The 17,168-nt window shown below is 37.6% G+C and overlaps 1 protein-coding gene across 3 annotated transcripts in view; it reads left to right on the top strand.

Annotated features, from left to right (window-relative positions):
* Positions 1-17,168, top strand: part of TRAPPC11 (trafficking protein particle complex subunit 11) — a 48,364-nt gene that overhangs the window by 13,690 nt on the left and 17,506 nt on the right. For all 3 annotated transcript variants that reach the window (XM_049632528.1, XM_049632527.1, XM_049632529.1), the window contains exons 9-23: positions 1,072-1,205; positions 1,866-2,013; positions 3,744-3,837; positions 4,578-4,657; positions 4,760-4,838; positions 4,922-4,976; positions 5,316-5,461; positions 6,139-6,200; positions 6,311-6,443; positions 7,817-7,947; positions 11,604-11,759; positions 13,105-13,292; positions 13,422-13,570; positions 13,904-14,025; positions 14,558-14,677. In XM_049632528.1, coding sequence (XP_049488485.1) covers positions 1,072-1,205; positions 1,866-2,013; positions 3,744-3,837; positions 4,578-4,657; positions 4,760-4,838; positions 4,922-4,976; positions 5,316-5,461; positions 6,139-6,200; positions 6,311-6,443; positions 7,817-7,947; positions 11,604-11,759; positions 13,105-13,292; positions 13,422-13,570; positions 13,904-14,025; positions 14,558-14,677 — 1,797 coding nt within the window. The remainder of the gene's footprint in view (positions 1-1,071; positions 1,206-1,865; positions 2,014-3,743; positions 3,838-4,577; positions 4,658-4,759; positions 4,839-4,921; positions 4,977-5,315; positions 5,462-6,138; positions 6,201-6,310; positions 6,444-7,816; positions 7,948-11,603; positions 11,760-13,104; positions 13,293-13,421; positions 13,571-13,903; positions 14,026-14,557; positions 14,678-17,168) is intronic.

Genomic DNA, 17,168 nt, shown 5'->3' with positions numbered 1-17,168 from the left:
ACCCAGCAATAAGTGACTGGTTAATGTAACTTATAACTCCAGACAAGGGAATATTCTATAACTATTAAGAATGAGACAGCTCCACTTATTGATATGGAATATTAGGTAAAAAAAAAAAAAAGTGAATCACTAAACATATTGTGAAACTATTTATTAAAAATGATAAGTTATATATAAATGACCACACACTTATCTGTGCAGAGACTATATTCTGAAACATACTGGGAGCTGGCTGCCTCTGGAACAGGAAATTGGATGGCTGAGGGGCAGGGATGGATGAGAGACTTAACTTTTCATGTATTCCTCGTACGTTACAAATAAAACTGATGATAAGCATATGGAAATAAATTTAGGCCGTGTTTCTTCTGTTTTTCCTTTTACCTTATGTCGATGTAGATTATTACTGTTTTGAAATAGCATTCCAAATAAAAAGCTTTCAAGAATTTCTGTAATCCTTATTTGATAAGGAGGCCATTGTGCTGTAATTGTGGTACAGAAAAATCTTTAGCTTTCTGACAGTTATAGTCTGTGCTTGGGGAGGTGGTATTTAATTTTCACCAATCTTTGTGTTCTTCATTGAGTATAATTTTTGTGTATTCTACACTTTTTTTGTTTTTAATGTTTATTTATTTTGAGAGAGAGAGAGAGTTAGGGCGTGAGCAGGGAGGAGCAGAGAGAGAGGGAGACACAGAATCTGAAGCAGGCTCCAGGCTCTGAGCTGTCAGCACAGAGCCCGACGCGGGTCTCGAACCCACAAACTGTAAGATCATGACCTGAGTCAAGTCGGATGCTTAACTGACTGAGCCACCCAGGCGCCCCTATTCTATACTTCTAAGAAGGTTTTCTAAGGTATACGGTGCAAATATGGAATAATTTTATTTCATCAAGGAGACATAACCTCTGGTTTTAGCATAACGATTCTAATAGAGAAAATCAATTCCGTTGCCAAGAACCTGAGAGGAAATTTCATAGTCTTTTTAAAGTGCGTCTCACGTTTTACATATTTTTAAATGAATATACCTTTTGACCTTATTTTCTTCTTTATTTTGGGGTTGATTCCACATTTTGCAGATCTGCAGGCTGTGTTTTCAGCACAACACCCCACTGGACGCAATCGCTCAGTTCCGAAAGCACATAGACTTGTGTAAGAAAAAAATCGGAAGCGCAGAGTTGTCTTTTGAGCACGCCGCATGGATGTCGAAACAGTATGTTTTAAATTGTACTTTTGGAATTTTTTTTTTCTTTCAATACTTGGGATTTGGAGGGATGGAATTAGCATGGACTCTAAGTTCTACATGGAGCTAAGCTTTTTGTCAGTAAGTGGGCTTTTAGAGATCTAGCATAAGTATGTTTCCAGTAATGGTAGATATTGATTCATAGAATTCCTTAGTGGAAATCACTTAATTCATGGTACCGTCTCTCTCATTCAACGTGTATTTACGGAGTTTCTGCCACATGTCTAGGTACTGAGCCTATAGCAGGGAATAAAACAAAAGCCCTGCTGGCCTGGAACTTGCTATTTGAGAATGATGTTTAACAATCCCAAAGTGAAATTGTTCCCAGAAACATGGATGTTTCTGACTGGTGGGAACTATGTTGACATAACACTTTGATGGTATATTTATCAAGGTTTGCCAGTACAGAAGAGTTGACTTAAACGCAGAATTTATCTATAGCCTATAATTAGTGTGTGTTCGTATTTACAAAGAAACCCCCAAAATTTGCAGTTCCTCATTAGTATTATTTTAACACAGTCTGCTGAGGTTATGGTTTGAGAATGAATAATTATTAGAAGTAAGCTTCTTTCTCTTTCCTTTTTCTTTTTCATCTTTTTTTTTCTTGATTTTTTTTTTTTTTTCTTTAAGATTCCAGGCCTTTGGAGATTTATTTGATGAAGCTATTAAGTTAGGGTTGACAGCTATTCAAACTCAGAATCCTGGTTTCTATTACCAGCAGGCAGCATACTATGCCCAGGAGCGGAAGCAACTTGCAAAAACCCTCTGTAACCATGAGGTAAGTTACCAACTCCTGGCTTACGTGGCATTTAGGAAGTGGATTAACCTTCTCTTGAAGGAAGATAAGACTGATTAATGTTGATCATTTTTTTCCAAGCCTTTGAATATCATCCGTTTTTATCTTTAATAGTTTTAGGGATTATGATTATTTTCAGTTTTAGCCTGAAAATAATTTTCACCTGTGGATTAAGCAGAAGTTTTTCTGTGAAGAACCAGTTTATGATTGACAATAAGTTAGTGATTTAGACAGGAGCAAATTACTTTCAAATAAAAGTCACAGTTTAAAAAAAAAAAAAGTCACAGTTTAGTCTGTGCCGTAACGTAACTCCATTGTGTTGTTTCCACTGATCACGGCTGTAGGAGTTTGAAGGACTTTGGAGGAATGTGCTTTATTTTGACCCACCAGAGAGGATGACGTTGGACTTCTTTCTCTTCCTGGGGTTTTTCTCTGTGGAAAACTCTTAAGAATCTGTGGCAGAATTTTAATTGCAGTTTCTTAACATTTCATTTTGCCTTTCTCGTGGGTGATTATAGTTAGATACCAGTTTCCCCAGAAGCACTTTTAAAATAACGTGGCGCGTACATGTTTAAATACATCTACGTTTGTATAGTTGTATCAGTTTTTGTCCTTTAAAATCTGCAGTTTTCTTCTCTGAAGATAGATGAATATTATTAACAGTACTACTTAAAAAACTGGTCCAAAAACAGAGTTTGCATAGTAGTACTTAAAAGGTTGGATTTTTTTTTCCTTAAACCATGATATAACCAGACTATTTTCTACCATATTATTTGCATATGATTTTCATTTTCAGGAAGTCTAAGGCAGATAAGGGATCCTAAGAGATAAATACTAAGATTTAATTATAAAGTTCTTCAGACAGATTTATTAATTATAATGTAAAATATAAATAACAAAATGAACAATAGGGAATTTGTTAAAATGTAACAGCAGGCAGCCATGAAAAATAATGTTTCAGAAGGATAATGATGTGAAATTTACAGAATGTATTTAAAGGAAAAAAGCAGGTTGAAAAATTATTCCAGTTAATAACAAATAAATGTTTGTGTACAAAATCTGGAAGACTAATGTATACATTGTCAACAGTGGTAATAGGTTTATAAGTAATTTAAATTTTTATTCATTTCCTTTCGGATGTTTTCTGTATTTTTCAACAATGTACTTGCATTATATCTCTGTGCCGTTTCAGAGGGAAAAAATTATAAAAAAGAAAAAAGTATAAATTTGCAAATTCTGGTGCCAAAAATATCCCTCCCCAGACAATACCAGGATTGAATACACAAGTGATAAGGAAGGAAAATAGTGTCTTCTTTTTAAAACTCCTTGTCACATTACTGTATTTTCATTTGCACAAAAGCACTTATATGTGTGGAATAAACATCAAGCATAATTTGTAACACATTTTTATTGGTTTATTTTAGCAAAGATGAAAAGGAAATGTAGAAGAGTTAGCTACTATGAAATCATTTGTCACAATCAGACTGATTTATTCAATTTAATTTTTATGATACTGCCTAAATATTAAGTGAAACATTTATTTCAATTTTTGTGAAAATTTAGTGTATGTTGAAGTATTCACAACTATGATATCTGAACATGTATTTGGTATTTGTATTTTTGGAAATGTTTTTATTCTGTCAAAGACTGAAGAGAGTTGGTTTGCGAGAGGCTACATAAACTCTTATTTAGGGTTGTGTTTTACTTTACAGGCTTCTGTGATGTATCCCAATCCTGATCCGTTAGAAACACAAACAGGTGTTCTTGACTTTTATGGACAAAGATCATGGCGACAAGGAGTACTAAGTAAATAATTTTTCCCTCCTTTCTTTTCTCTCAACCTCAAAAGGCACAAATTGCTATCACAGTTTTTCCATTGGCTATATAGGCCATAACACATTATGTTGAGGCAAAAATGTGTTTTTTAAAGCATCTTAAAGATTTTCAGTTCTTTAGTTTTTAGAATGTTTTATTTATATCAGTACATCTTAGAATAACTTCTAATTAAAGATGTGAGTATGATTAAAACATTCGGGCATCTCTTAAAGTCACAATTAATAAGCCACTTTAGGCTATTTAAATATTTTAATTCCAGTTAACTTTAGTGATTTATTAGATTTGATATTTTAAAACAGTATTAACTTGTATCTCCTTAAAAATTTCTCTGTATCTTTTTTGTGTTTGATAGGTACTTAATTTAGCAATTTTTGTGGCAATCACACTTTAACTGTTAAGCAATTATATACTTTAACCTCCAGAAAGTGTATTCTGTATTGAGAATGATAATTGATATTATTCATCAGGTGCTGATATCGCTAGGCAAGAGAATGCTGAATTCAGTAATGTTCTCTTCAGAACAGAGATCACAGAGAAGTTCCCATGCTCATAAAGCTGTCTCTTAGGATCTTTAAAATTCTAGAATGTCTAAGAATCTTAAATACGTTATATTAAAGTAAAGGATTCAAGGAGTATACACATCCAATGTGCCTATGAAGGATTTATGTTAAATGAGCTATCTAAAATGGGTTGCGTCTTATCTTACACAGGTTTTGATCTTTCTGATCCTGAAAAAGAGAAGGTGGGAATTCTTGCCATTCAGCTGAAGGAGAGAAGTGTTGTTCACTCTGTAAGTTTTTTGTTTCCCAATCTAAACTATGTTTTGGAATAGTCGAGGAAAACATGAGATTCTTTTTATTGGAATGTTTCACACTTTTCTCTCTTCTAACAGGAAATAATAATAACTCTTCTGAGCAATGCTGTTGCACAATTTAAGAAATATAAGTGTCCAAGAATGAAAAGTCATCTAAGTATGTATCCATAATATGCCACAGTTTCATGCAGCTTTGAATAACTTAAAATTATACACATACAAATCTTATTTCCTTTACAGTGGTTCAAATGGGAGAGGAATATTATTATGCAAAGGATTATACCAAAGCTTTGAAGTGAGTCCTGTTCCCTATTTATTTTTTTAAGTAATCCGATTACCTTACAGCAAAATCAGAAGAGAAATTTGTTTTGAAGGATTGGTTATTTCCATGTTTCTATTTCTATTAAACTCCATTTCTGCGGTATTTTTTTCAAGTACTATCTGTTGGTACAATCATTCTCAAAGTCTTAGGAAACATCACGTTTAGCTAAATGTGAAAATACCTGTTAAACTATTTCAGTAAGTTTTCTGACACGTATATAACATGGGTAAGGCACGTTATTTTCTCCACGGAGTCTTTAGGCCCTTTCTTGTGACTCCGTTTCAGCATGTCTGACATTTTGCCTTCTGACAGGTTGCTGGATTACGTGATGTGTGATTATCGGAGTGAAGGGTGGTGGACCCTGCTCACGTCCATATTGACTACAGCTCTGAAGTGTTCCTACCTCATGGCCCAGTTAAAAGATTACATTACTTATTCCCTAGAACTCCTTGGAAGAGGTAACTTGGTGCTCTTACAGTAAAATTCTGATGCTTTAAAATTATGCAGCATCTTTAAGCTTCTTCGAACTGAAAGAATAATTCTCAAATCTTTGATAGTACTTTTACCATGTGCAGATCAGTTTGCCAAGCGAAGGGACTCTTACTTTCATGGAACTTACTGTAGTCGAGGTCTCATGAGAGTCGAGAAGAACAAAATTCTTCTTCCTATTTTTTTTTTTTTTTTTAAACGTGACATGAAACGCTTCTTCATATGGAGTTCAAATGCAAGTATATAGAGCATTGGGGCTAACATAGAAAGCTGTGCTGTTGCACGTCGTCTGGAATGGTGCTTAGCCGTCTTAGAAGACATATTTTTTTTTTTTTTAATTTTTTTTTTAACATTTATTTTTGAGACAGAGAGAGACAGAGCATGAACAGGGGAGGGTCAGAGAGAGGGAGACACAGAATCCGAAACAGGCTCCAGGCTCTGAGCTATCAGCACAGAGCCCGATGCGGGGCTCGAACTCACAGACCGCGAGATCGTGACCTGAGCCGAAGTCGGACGCTTAACCGACTGAGCCACCCAGGCGCCCCGAAGACATATTTTTTCTATGGTATTTTGATCCCTTCGGTGGGGCTAGTAGACTTACTTGCTCATCTTACAGTTGTAGCTTTTTTTCCTTCTTTCATGTTAGCTTCCACTCTGAAGGATGACCAGAAATCTCGGATAGAAAAGAACCTCATAAATGTTTTGATGGTAGGTTGGAGTTCTTTGTATAAAATATGTCCTGGGGATATGTATACCTAGATCTGTATCTGTGTATTTTCTGTAACTGGCTGAATGAATTGTGCTCTGTGTTGGTGCAGAATGAAAGTCCTGACCCTGAACCTGACTGTGATATCTTAGCAGTGAAAACGGCTCAGAAGCTGTGGGCGGACCGAGTTTCTCTGGCCGGCAGCAATGTTTTCACAATAGGAGTGCAGGACTTTGTGCCATTTGGTGGGTAGCTAGCATCTACACTGTTACCTCAGAGAGGTTATCCTTTTTGCTACGAAATGAATAGATAGAGAATAATAAATAAGAAAGTCAAAGAAAGAATGCTCAAAATACGTCATTCTATAGATAAAAATTGTGATTTTTTTTTTTCCCCTCACCATTGACTTAAAAAGATGTTCAGAATTTTAAATAGTTTACGTATTAAAATCTACCTTGCCTGTTTGTACTTTAGATGTGATTTGAAATGCATTTGAAAAGACAGTTATTTAAAGAGTTTATTCTGTAATGCCTGGGCAGGTATTTTGAAATAAGTTAAAAAGAACAAAATGGTTTTTTCCCTTTAAAATTCTGTGTTCGTTACATTTCAGGAGCAACTATGTTTTTTTTTGTTTTTTGTTTTTTTTGTTTTTTTTTGTTTTTTTGTTTTTTTTAATGGTTATTTATTTTTGAGACAGAGAAAGAGCATGAACGAGGGAGGATCAGAGAGAGGGAGACACAGAATCCAAAGCAGGCTCGAGGCTCTGAGCTGTCAGCACAGAGCCCGACGTGGGGCTCGATCTCCCGGAGTGTGAGATCATGACCTGAGCCGAAGTAAGATGCTTAACCAACTGAGCCACCCAGGCGCCCCAGCAACTATGTTTTTAGAATTAAAGGTAGTTTTGGAGTTGTGTTTTATTTAAATTTGTTTTGTTTTGTTTTAAGTGAACTACATTTATGTGTTGAAATGCTTCAAGCGCAGAATTCAGTAAGAATGCCAGTGTAGGGGTGCCTGGGTGGCCCAGTTACTTGAGTGTCCGACCCTTGATTTCAGCTCAGGTCATGATCCCAGGATAGTAGGATCAAGCCCTGCATCAGGCTCTGCACTGAGTATGGAGCCTGCTTGGGATTCTCCCCCTCTCTTTCTCTCTCCCTCCCTCCCTCCCTCTCTCTCTCTCTCTCTCTTTCTCTCTCTCTCTCTCTCTCTCTCTCCCTCCCTCCCTCCCTCTCCCTCCCTCCCTCTCTCTCCCTCTTCCCCATTCATTCTCCTTCTCTCTCAAATAAATAAAAAGAGGGAAAACAATTTAAAAATTAAAGAGGCACCTGGGTGGCTCAGTCAGTTAAGCATCCGACTTTGGCTCAGGTTATGATCTCACAGTTCGTGAGTTTGAGCCCTGTGTCTGCACTGTCAGTACAAAAACCACTTGTGACTCTGTCTCTCTGCCCCTTCCTCACTTATGCTCTCTATCTCTCAAAAAAAAAAAAAAAACTCCACTTAAAAAAAAAAGAGAAGGATATCCCATGTAGGTGTTTCCTTTCTGAAGAGTAAGTGCGAATCAGAATAATTTGTCTAGACGGTCTTGTACTGTGTGACTCTGCTCTCTCTGTTTTATTTCTAGTTCAATGCAAAGCCAAGTTTCACGGCCCAAGTTTTCATGTTGATGTTCCTGTGCGGTGTGATGTCTATCTGAAGGCTGATTGTCCACATCCCATTAGGTTTTCCAAGCTCTGTGTCAGCTTCAATAATCAGGTAACGGTCGCTTTTAATGTATTTTTACCCTGTATCTTTAAAAAAAATTTTTTTTAATGTTTGTTTATTTTTGAGAGAGAAAGAGAGCATGAGCGGGGGAGGGGCAGAGAGAGAGGGAGACACAGAATCTGAAACAGGCTCCAGGCTCTGAGCTGTCAGCACAGAGCCCGACGCGGGGCTCGAACCCATGGCTGTGAGATGAGCTGAAGTCGGACGGTTAGCCTACTGAGCCGCCCAGGCACCCCTAGCATGTGTATATCTTAATGTAGCTTATTTTAAATTAGATGAAACGAGCTTAGTGAATTTTAGGTCATAATGGTTTCATAGTAACAAATGGGCTTTGGTAAACTCTATCTGAAAATAAATATATTTATAGTTCTCACTTCTGTATCAGCCATTCAAGTTTTACTTACTCTTACACTTTTCTTTAAGTTTTGTTATTATTCCATCCTTACGAACTGTAAGAACTTTATCTTTTGTGATGCATAACTTGAATTTCAAATGAGATCTATTCAGGATGAATGTAATTTAGTTTTTAAATCACTTGTTTTGTATTCTAACAACGGTATTGGTTTTTTATTATAAAACTACTAAACGGTTGGCGTTAAAGTAAAGTGGACTGGATGGATATAAAATGAAAAGTAAGCGTGCTCTGTCCAACTCCATTGCCCAGAAGTCATTGCTAGTAACTTCTTGAACAGTCTAGACGTTTTCTGTGTGTGCACATATAAGCAGCTTTTTCTTTCTGCAGGGCCGGGATTATATACACTTGCACATTTTTGTAGTGTGTTACAGTGTGGTCAGCTACTTGATTACATTCCAAATATTCCGATTATAAGCTCACATAATAGATAATTATCTCCTGGTCCCCCAGAAAGCACATGGAGCCTTTAACCAGCAAGCGTTTAATGAGAGTTACAGTGTTCTTAGCATCGAGGTGAGCCTGTGAACGTTTAGCATATGTCAGCTCTGTTAAAATGGAAGTGTTCTGGGGGCAGGGGCCAGGACTGACTCACAGATTGCCCTAGTAGGTAACGAGGACTAAATTACGTGGCATAAGCCAGAAATACAGTTAGAGTAGGCGTGCCAGAGAAGAAGGAGGAAGTTTCAAGAATGAAGATGAGATGAAGGGAGCTATAAAGAGATGAGAGGGGGAGCAGGCTTGGCAGTTGCAAACGCCGGGTGGAGGCAGGCGTTCCCGTTCCGGGTGTGTGGGCAGCGAGGGGCCCGTGGGAGGCAGGGCTCCGTGGCTTACAGGAACTCGAGCTCAGCGCATTTAAAGGTTTCTTTATTCATTCACTTATTCATGTTCTATTTATTGGACAGTGGTAAAGAAAGAGCTTCACCTGCTTTACTAGATTTTTCTGTCTTCACAACTGAGCAGTAACCCCGTAAGAGAATCTGTTGGCTGAACCTGGGTCACCTGCAGACCGGTGTGCTTCATTCAGTTTTGAACGATTACCCAAAGATTCCTTCTGAGTAGTTGGAGAATTTCATTTATTTGTATATGAAAAACATTTTTTTAATGTTTGTGTTTGTGAGAGAGCATGAGCAGGGGAGGAACAGAGAGAGAGGGAGACACAGAGTCCGAAGCAGGCTCCGGGCCCTGAGCTGTCAGCACAGAGCCCGACGTGGGGCTCGAACCCACAGACCGTGAGATGTTTAACCGACTGAGCAACCAGGTGCCCCTAGTTTGAGGATTTTAAAGCAAGAGCATGAAACTTAGAATTTAAGACACTTTATTCCAGTGACAAAATAGAAAGAAAGGATCTTCTGGAAACCAACCGGAGCCTCTTTAGTGTGCTTCCCAGTACTAACGTGTGAGGACTTGGATGAAGACGCTGTCGGTGGGGATGGGAAGGAAGAAAGGGCTACGGGAGGCGTCTATGAATAGAGAAGTCTGGATTGCTGGGTCTGTGTACAGGGTAAAGAATAAAGGACAGCCCCTGCCCCCAGCCCCACCAAAAAGCGATTCATTTGTGTGTGCATTTTATAGCTAAAGTGTACCTACAAGATGATTTGAAACGCATATACTGCAGAATATGACCACAGTTACTTAACATCCATCACCTTACATGATTACCTTTGTTTTGTGGTGGGAACATTTAGGATCTACTGTCTCAGCAACTTTCAAGTATGTAATACAGCATTATTAATTATAGTCACCATGCTGCCCCTTAGATCCCAGAACCTGTTGTCTTGTAACTGGAAGTTTATACCCCAACCCTTCGCATCCACCATTTTACCCTGTTTCTATGAGTTACAGATTCCACATGTGATTGAGATCACACCGTAGTAGGACAGGAGTATGTGATGTTACTTCTTCTTAATTCCTTTTCATGTTTTATCCCCTTAAAAGCCTTACTTCCTCAGGGACACCCCCCCCTGCCTAGCTGATTTTCCTGGCCGTAGCCCTCTGTAGTACTTACCACACCTGTGGTTTCATTTTTGTCTGTGTGATTCGTTGGTAAGTCATTGGTTTTCCTTGTTAGCATGTAAGCTCTCCCAGGTCAGATACTTTTTTTTTTTTTTGCTCGATGGTGACAGTTTTGGGGAGATATTCTAAATCTGGAATTAGAGGATGAATAGAGAGATTCTTATTGTACTTTTGCTGTTAATATCCTACTATTCCATTTCTTTCCCCCCTTTTCTTAAACAACAAACAGACTAATTAAAAACTAATTTAAAATGTTAAAATGTAAAGCAGTTCGTTTTTAAAGTTAGATTATATTCTGAATATGTGTTATTTGAAATTCAAGATCTGAATCAGAAGAAAAAAAAAGTAGTACTTAGGTTTCAGAAGCATGGAATAGAAATGAAAACTCAAAGACAAGTATTAAACGTAACTAATAAGAATTTTCTGTAAGATAACTCATCTGCTGGGATAGAAGACAGCTCTTGGGAAGTTCTTGCTGTTTACTGAATGGATGAGAATGTTGATTCCATAGACGTGCACAAGAAAGAGGTCTCCCTTCAGTCCTCTCCCTTTATTCTCAACTCTATTTATCACAGAAGGAGTGTGCTCTTCTAGAAAGGTAGATGTACATTGAGTTTGGGACATGCTAAATTTGGGTGGTAGTGGAATTAACCTCTTGACATTTGTGGATATGAACTTTTGGTTAAGGAAATAGGACAGTGTTAGTTTTTAATGTGGGAAATATTAGCATAGAGGTACGGAACATGTAAAAATGGATAAACTCTGCAATGAAATGAACATAAAGAGAGTAGAACGGAAAGCCGAAGACTGAGCCTGTGGAGCCTCTGAATTAAGGGGACAAGAAGAAAAGACCTTTGAGGGAAAAACAGGAAGTAGTCAAGAAGGATGTCACAGAAGCCATGTAAAAAGAAAGCTCTTTTTAAAAAAGATAGTAGATAGTAGTGTCCAGTGAAACAAAGAATAAATCTTTGCTTCTCTGGGATTTGTAAATGTTTTCAGAAATCAGCTTGTATGTGGTGAATTGTCTCTACCTTGTGGCAGCAGTGAGTGGATAAGTGTTTCCGTTTGGCGTAAAATACCTCCCATTAATCACCCTTCATAATGCTTTAGTTATACTGCAGGTAAATTTACCAACCTCCGAATCATTTTTGTTTAGTGTGAGCAAAACATGTGACACTTGCTGTGTATAAACAGTGACCCTTGCTGACCTCTTTTACAGGAATATAACCAGTTCTGCGTAATCGAAGAAGCAACTAAAGCAAGTGAAGTTTTAGAAAATTTGACCCAGGGAAAGATGTGCTTAGTTCCTGGTAAAACGAGGAAGTTTTTATTTAAATTTGTTGCCAAAACTGAAGATGTGGGGAAGAAAATTGAGGTTAGTGATGAAATTTGTTTAAAACATGCTTTAAATGACAAAAGTAATATGTGTACGTCAGAAAAAAATGTCAGTAATACACAAGTTTATTAAGTAAAAAATGAAAATATTCCACCTGGACTTCCTAAGGGAAATCGTTCATCATGGTTTGGTAGGTTTTCTTTTTTTGAGACTATACTGTACATAATATTCTATAGTTAGCTCTTTTTACTTACTAGTATATGTGAGGCATCCTTTCCGGTTAGTACATAAGACCAACCTCAGTTTTAATGGCTATGTAATCAGTTAAGGAATTTCAAACAAAATACTATATTATACACTATACCAATTATGTTTTATATAATGACATAATTCACACTAGAGATATATATCATTTTGATATCTAAACATTTCTGAATGCTTTTTTTTTAAAAAATATGTATATATTTAAAGGATTCCTTTAATGTACATAATTAAAATGACTTTAGAAATATATGATAGAAGTAATAATTTTATTGAGCGTAAATTCTGGAGCCAAACTTCATGGGTTTAAATTCCAGCTCTCCAGCCTACTAGTGTGGGGCTCTGGGCAATTACTTAACCTCTTTGTGTCTCAGTTTACTCATCTTGTAAAGTGGGGATAATGATGGTCCCTACCTCTTAGTGTTTTGTGAGGATTAAATCAGTTAGTTAACGTAAATTGGAATAGTGATTAGTATATGGTAAGCTTGTTTTCCATGGCTTAAATGGCGATAGTTGGTTCATCTAAACTTTGGGCCATTTCTAAGATAGAAACATAAGACTGTACTACCAATATTCCCATGACAGTATCTGTGAATCTGTTGATTTTATTATTAACCAATATCCAGAGATTTTGCTTATTCACTTAAAGTTTTTTTTATGATTTTGACTAAATCCCTAATTACATACTTTTTATAAGATACTCAGGAAGCCTACCAGATGGAAATCATAATTGTTTCGAGTACATTTGTTAATGGATTTTGTTGAAAGGAATATTTGTTCAGTTAATAGTATTATACGTGTCTTTGGGGAAAAAATATGTGTGGAATTAGGAATTCGGTTATGTGTGCTAATGGTCATGAAAATATTCATGTATCTCACTCAGCGACCACTAATTGAGCATTTGTTATGTCAGGTTATTATCTCTGTTTAAAGGTGAAGCAGGTGGAACCTAGTCAGTGTCACAGCTAACAGATGTCGGGGACAGCGGTACAGCAGGTGTTCTGACTTCACCCTGGGGGGAGTCCCTCGATGAACTCCACACACCAGCAATTGCTGTGTAACTTGTCGAGAGGGGATGGTGACAAGTATGAGGTGGTATTTCTGACAACCCTCCGTCTTTCAGATTACTTCGGTCGATCTAGTTCTGGGCCACGAGTCGGGAAGATGTGTGGTTTTAAATTGGCAGGGAGGAGGAGGGGACGCTGCCTCCTCCCAAGAAGCCTTGCAGGCCTCGCGTTCTTTCAAAAGACGACCCAAGCTCCCTGACAATGAGCTTCACTGGGACAGCATAGTCATTCAGGCCAGCACGATGTAAGTCGACCTTGCTAGGCAGATTGAGGAAGGTCATCTTACTTCTTTTAAATACTTTGAAGAACTTGTTTTTTTTTTTAATCGGTTGCTTAGCTAAGCTTTTGGGTTTTTCTCCCCCCACCACCGAAGGATTATTTCCAGAGTTCCAAACATTTCCGTGCATCTGCGGCATGACCCTCCTGCCCTGACGAATGAAATGTATTGTTTGGTTGTGACTGTTCAGTCCCATGAAAAGACCCAAATCAGAGACGTGAAGCTCACCGCTGGTTTAAAACCTGGTAAACATTCCTTTTCCACATTTGATCAGTGTTTGTTCAACAGAAAATAAGTATCAGTGGTGTCAACCACAGGAAGTTTGTTTAAAATACGGTCATGAGCTCAGAGCCTGGAGCCTGTTTCGGATTCTGTGTCTCCCTCTCTCTCTGCCCCTCCCCCGTTCATGCTCTGTCTCTCTCTGTCTCAAAAATAAATAAACGTTTAAAAATAAATAAATAAATAAATAAAATATAAAATAAAATACGGTCATGAAAGAGTGCTCTCTATGCAGTAGTAATTGTTAGGATAATGTCTGAATGCTCCGTATTTTAAAACACTGATATTAACACTTTCAGGACAGGATGCCAATTTAACTCAGAAAACTCATGTGTCTCTTCATGGAACAGAACTATGCGACGAGTCCTATCCGGCTTTACTCACTGACATTCCTATCGGAGACTTACATCCAGGGGAACAGGTGAACTTGGTCACCTATGACTGGGGAGGAAATCAACTAGATTGAGGTTTTAAATATGTAGTGAGTTTTAGAGAACATTGTAACGGCATATTCTGAGACTACAAATGGGATTTAGCTAATGCATGTTTTTAACACTTAAATGTGTAAGATGTTTACACATATTTAGATGCATAAGATGTTGTAAGCAGTTTTATGCAAGGGGTTTTAGAACAAATGGCCCTGATATGGAGAATTAGTTGCCTGATAAAATAACTGAATAACATTAAGTTTGTAACTTTGTGAAATAGCCTTTCAAGCAACTTTTATTTCCAAACGAAACACAGTTCTTGGGCAGTTGGGAATGATAATAAAAAAGGTGGCATAGTACTGGTTTTGGTCCCACATATACTGTGGCAAGAACAGCCTGTAAACAGGGTTCAAGAATTTAGTCAGCTGGCACAGTAAACTCCAAAAGGTGGGAACATTATCCTAGGGTATATACCAGGAAGAAATCTCTAAATTATTCAATTAAAATGCTTTTATTTTGTCACAGCTGGAAAAAATGTTATATGTTCGCTGTGGAACAGTAGGTTCAAGAATGTTTCTCGTGTATGTTTCTTACCTGATCAATACAACTATTGAAGACAAAGAAATTGTTTGCAAGTGTCACAAGGTATTCCTTCTCATGGCTACTTCGGGAAGCATCATACGTGGGGCGTTCCCTATTTTATGTTTTTTTTTTTGCCTGTAAAATAAGCAGCTTAGGTGCTTGTAGTCTATTACAGATTTTAATTAAACATCTTGGGTTTTTTTTTTTTAATCACTTATATTTATTATAAACGATGTACTATGGCATTCACTGGTCAAACATTAGAAAACGGGCCTCCATGGCTTTTTGTACAATCAGCAGGTTTAGGATCTCATGCAAAAAAGTTTTGAGATTCCAAACCTGTGTGTCTCTTTATAAAATCGCACATTAGGTAAAATCTGTAAGTTGATTATATGCTGAAGATTTGAGGGGCTGGAAGGTCTCCCTTTATGAGATATTTTTTCTATTAAAAAAGATTCTTATGAAAATTGTGTCTAGTTACATGCAGATAGAAGAGGGTGAAAATAGCATGGTCATAGTCAGTGCCTTGGAGGCAACTGCTGTCAGCTTTTTGGAGTGTTTTCTGTTGGTTTTCTATTTACAGTGATCTGGGGGCACCGTGTTTTTATTTAGATTTAACCATATTGTATATAATGGCTTGTACCCACTTTTAGTAATGGAACATTATGATACTGACTGTCCTCGTAGTCTTATCTGTATTGTTTCAGCCCGTTCTCAGGAATGGATTGATTCCTCAGCCAGCAGAGGAGAAGGCCAATCAGTCTGGGGATTTGTAGTTTGGTCATTGCCCAGAGTCTGGGCCGTCCGCCGTTGTATGAGTCAGTAGGAGGCAACACTCATCCTACAAGAGTTAGGAACATTTCCCAAGTGGAAGGGAGGAAGGCATACAATATATCAGATTTCACGTAGCCTGATGCACTACAGTGGATCATGGCTGGTGAACTAGGAGGGGGGGTGCCAATCTCAGCATGGCCTCCTAACGTGTCCACTCAGCCTAGCCATGTAACCGTTTGACCTGAGTTTCCTTATCTACAAAATAAGAACATTCAAGTTCTATACAGCTTTGGAGTCCAATGCCTTGGAAAGGACTTCTGATAATGAAGCTTCTAGTAGACTTGGAACATATCTTTTTAAAATGATTGTTTGCTATGTAGTAACTATCCTGGAATCAAGCCACAACAGTGTGTAATGCTCTCTTTGCCTCAAGACACGATATTTTTGAGGTGCATGCCACTTTTTTTTTTGATCCCTTCCATCTACTTCACCCATCCCCCCCACGCCCACCTCCCGTCCGGTAGCCACCAGTTCGTTCTCTGCAGTTAAGAGCCTATTTCTTTGTTTGTCTTTTTTCCCTTTGTTCCTTTGTTTTGTTGCTTAAATCCCACATGTGAGTGAAGTCATATGGTATTTGTCTTTCTCTGACTTATTTCACTTAGCATTGTGATGTCTAGCTCCATCCATGTGATTGCAAATGGCAAGTTTTCATTCTTTTTTATAGCTGAATAATATTTCACGGTATATATATACCCCGTCTTTTTTATCCATTTATCTGTTGATGGACATTTGGGCTGCTACAATTTGGTTATTGTAAATAATGCTGCAGTGAACACAGGGATGCATATATCCTTTTGAATTAGTGTTTTCATATTCTTTGAGTAAATGAATATTCAGTAATGGAATTACTATGTCATATGGTAATTCCATTTTTAATTTCTTGAGGAACCTGCAGACTGTTTTCCACAGGGGCAACGCCAGTTTGTATTCCCACCCACAGTCTACAAGGGTTTCGTTTTCGCTACATCCTTGCCAGTACTTGTTTCTTGAGTTTTGATTTTAGCCATTCTGACAGATGTGAGATGATATCTCATTGTGGTTTTGATTTGCATTTCCCTGATGATGAGTGATGTCGGGCATCATTTCTGTGTCTTTTGACCATCTATATGTCTGTCTCCTTTGGAGAATTTCTGTCCATGTCTTTTGCCCATTTTTAAATTGGGTTATTTGGTTTTTTTGGTGTTGGGTTGTATAAGCTCTTTATATATCTTGGATACTAACCCTTTATTGGCTAGGTCATTTGCAAACATTTTCTCCTGTTTAGTAGGTTGTCTTTTAGTTATTTTAGGGAGGGATACTAATTCTGAGGGATAGAAATAGATGTTACACAAAAAAGAATGAGTCGGTCAAATATGTTTGGAAAATATGGGTTAAGAGGTATTAAATGGATACTTTGACTTTAAGACTTAGCACAGCATTGAATTTGCTAATGTGTGTTGAGAATTTCACAAAAGGCTGTGGTGATTATCTTTCAAGATTATTGTACACAGAAGCACTTTTCTCATGGAATATCTATCTTACAGGTCCCAGTGTTACTTGTAAGACATTTTTGGAAATTAAAATGGAAATTATTTTCCCTTCACTGGATTGAATCTCATTGTTACCTGCATGTGTGGAAATTTAAAGTAGGCCACATCTGATCTAGTCATTGAGTTGTTTCTTCATTTCCTTAGATCTTTCCTGTGGGGAAATTCTGAGGCCCTGCTTTAGATTCGCAGAC

The sequence above is a fragment of the Panthera uncia genome, chromosome B1 (genome assembly GCF_023721935.1).
Source record: "Panthera uncia isolate 11264 chromosome B1, Puncia_PCG_1.0, whole genome shotgun sequence".
Taxonomy (NCBI): domain Eukaryota; kingdom Metazoa; phylum Chordata; class Mammalia; order Carnivora; family Felidae; genus Panthera; species Panthera uncia.
This window is presented reverse-complemented; position numbering and strand designations above follow the sequence as displayed.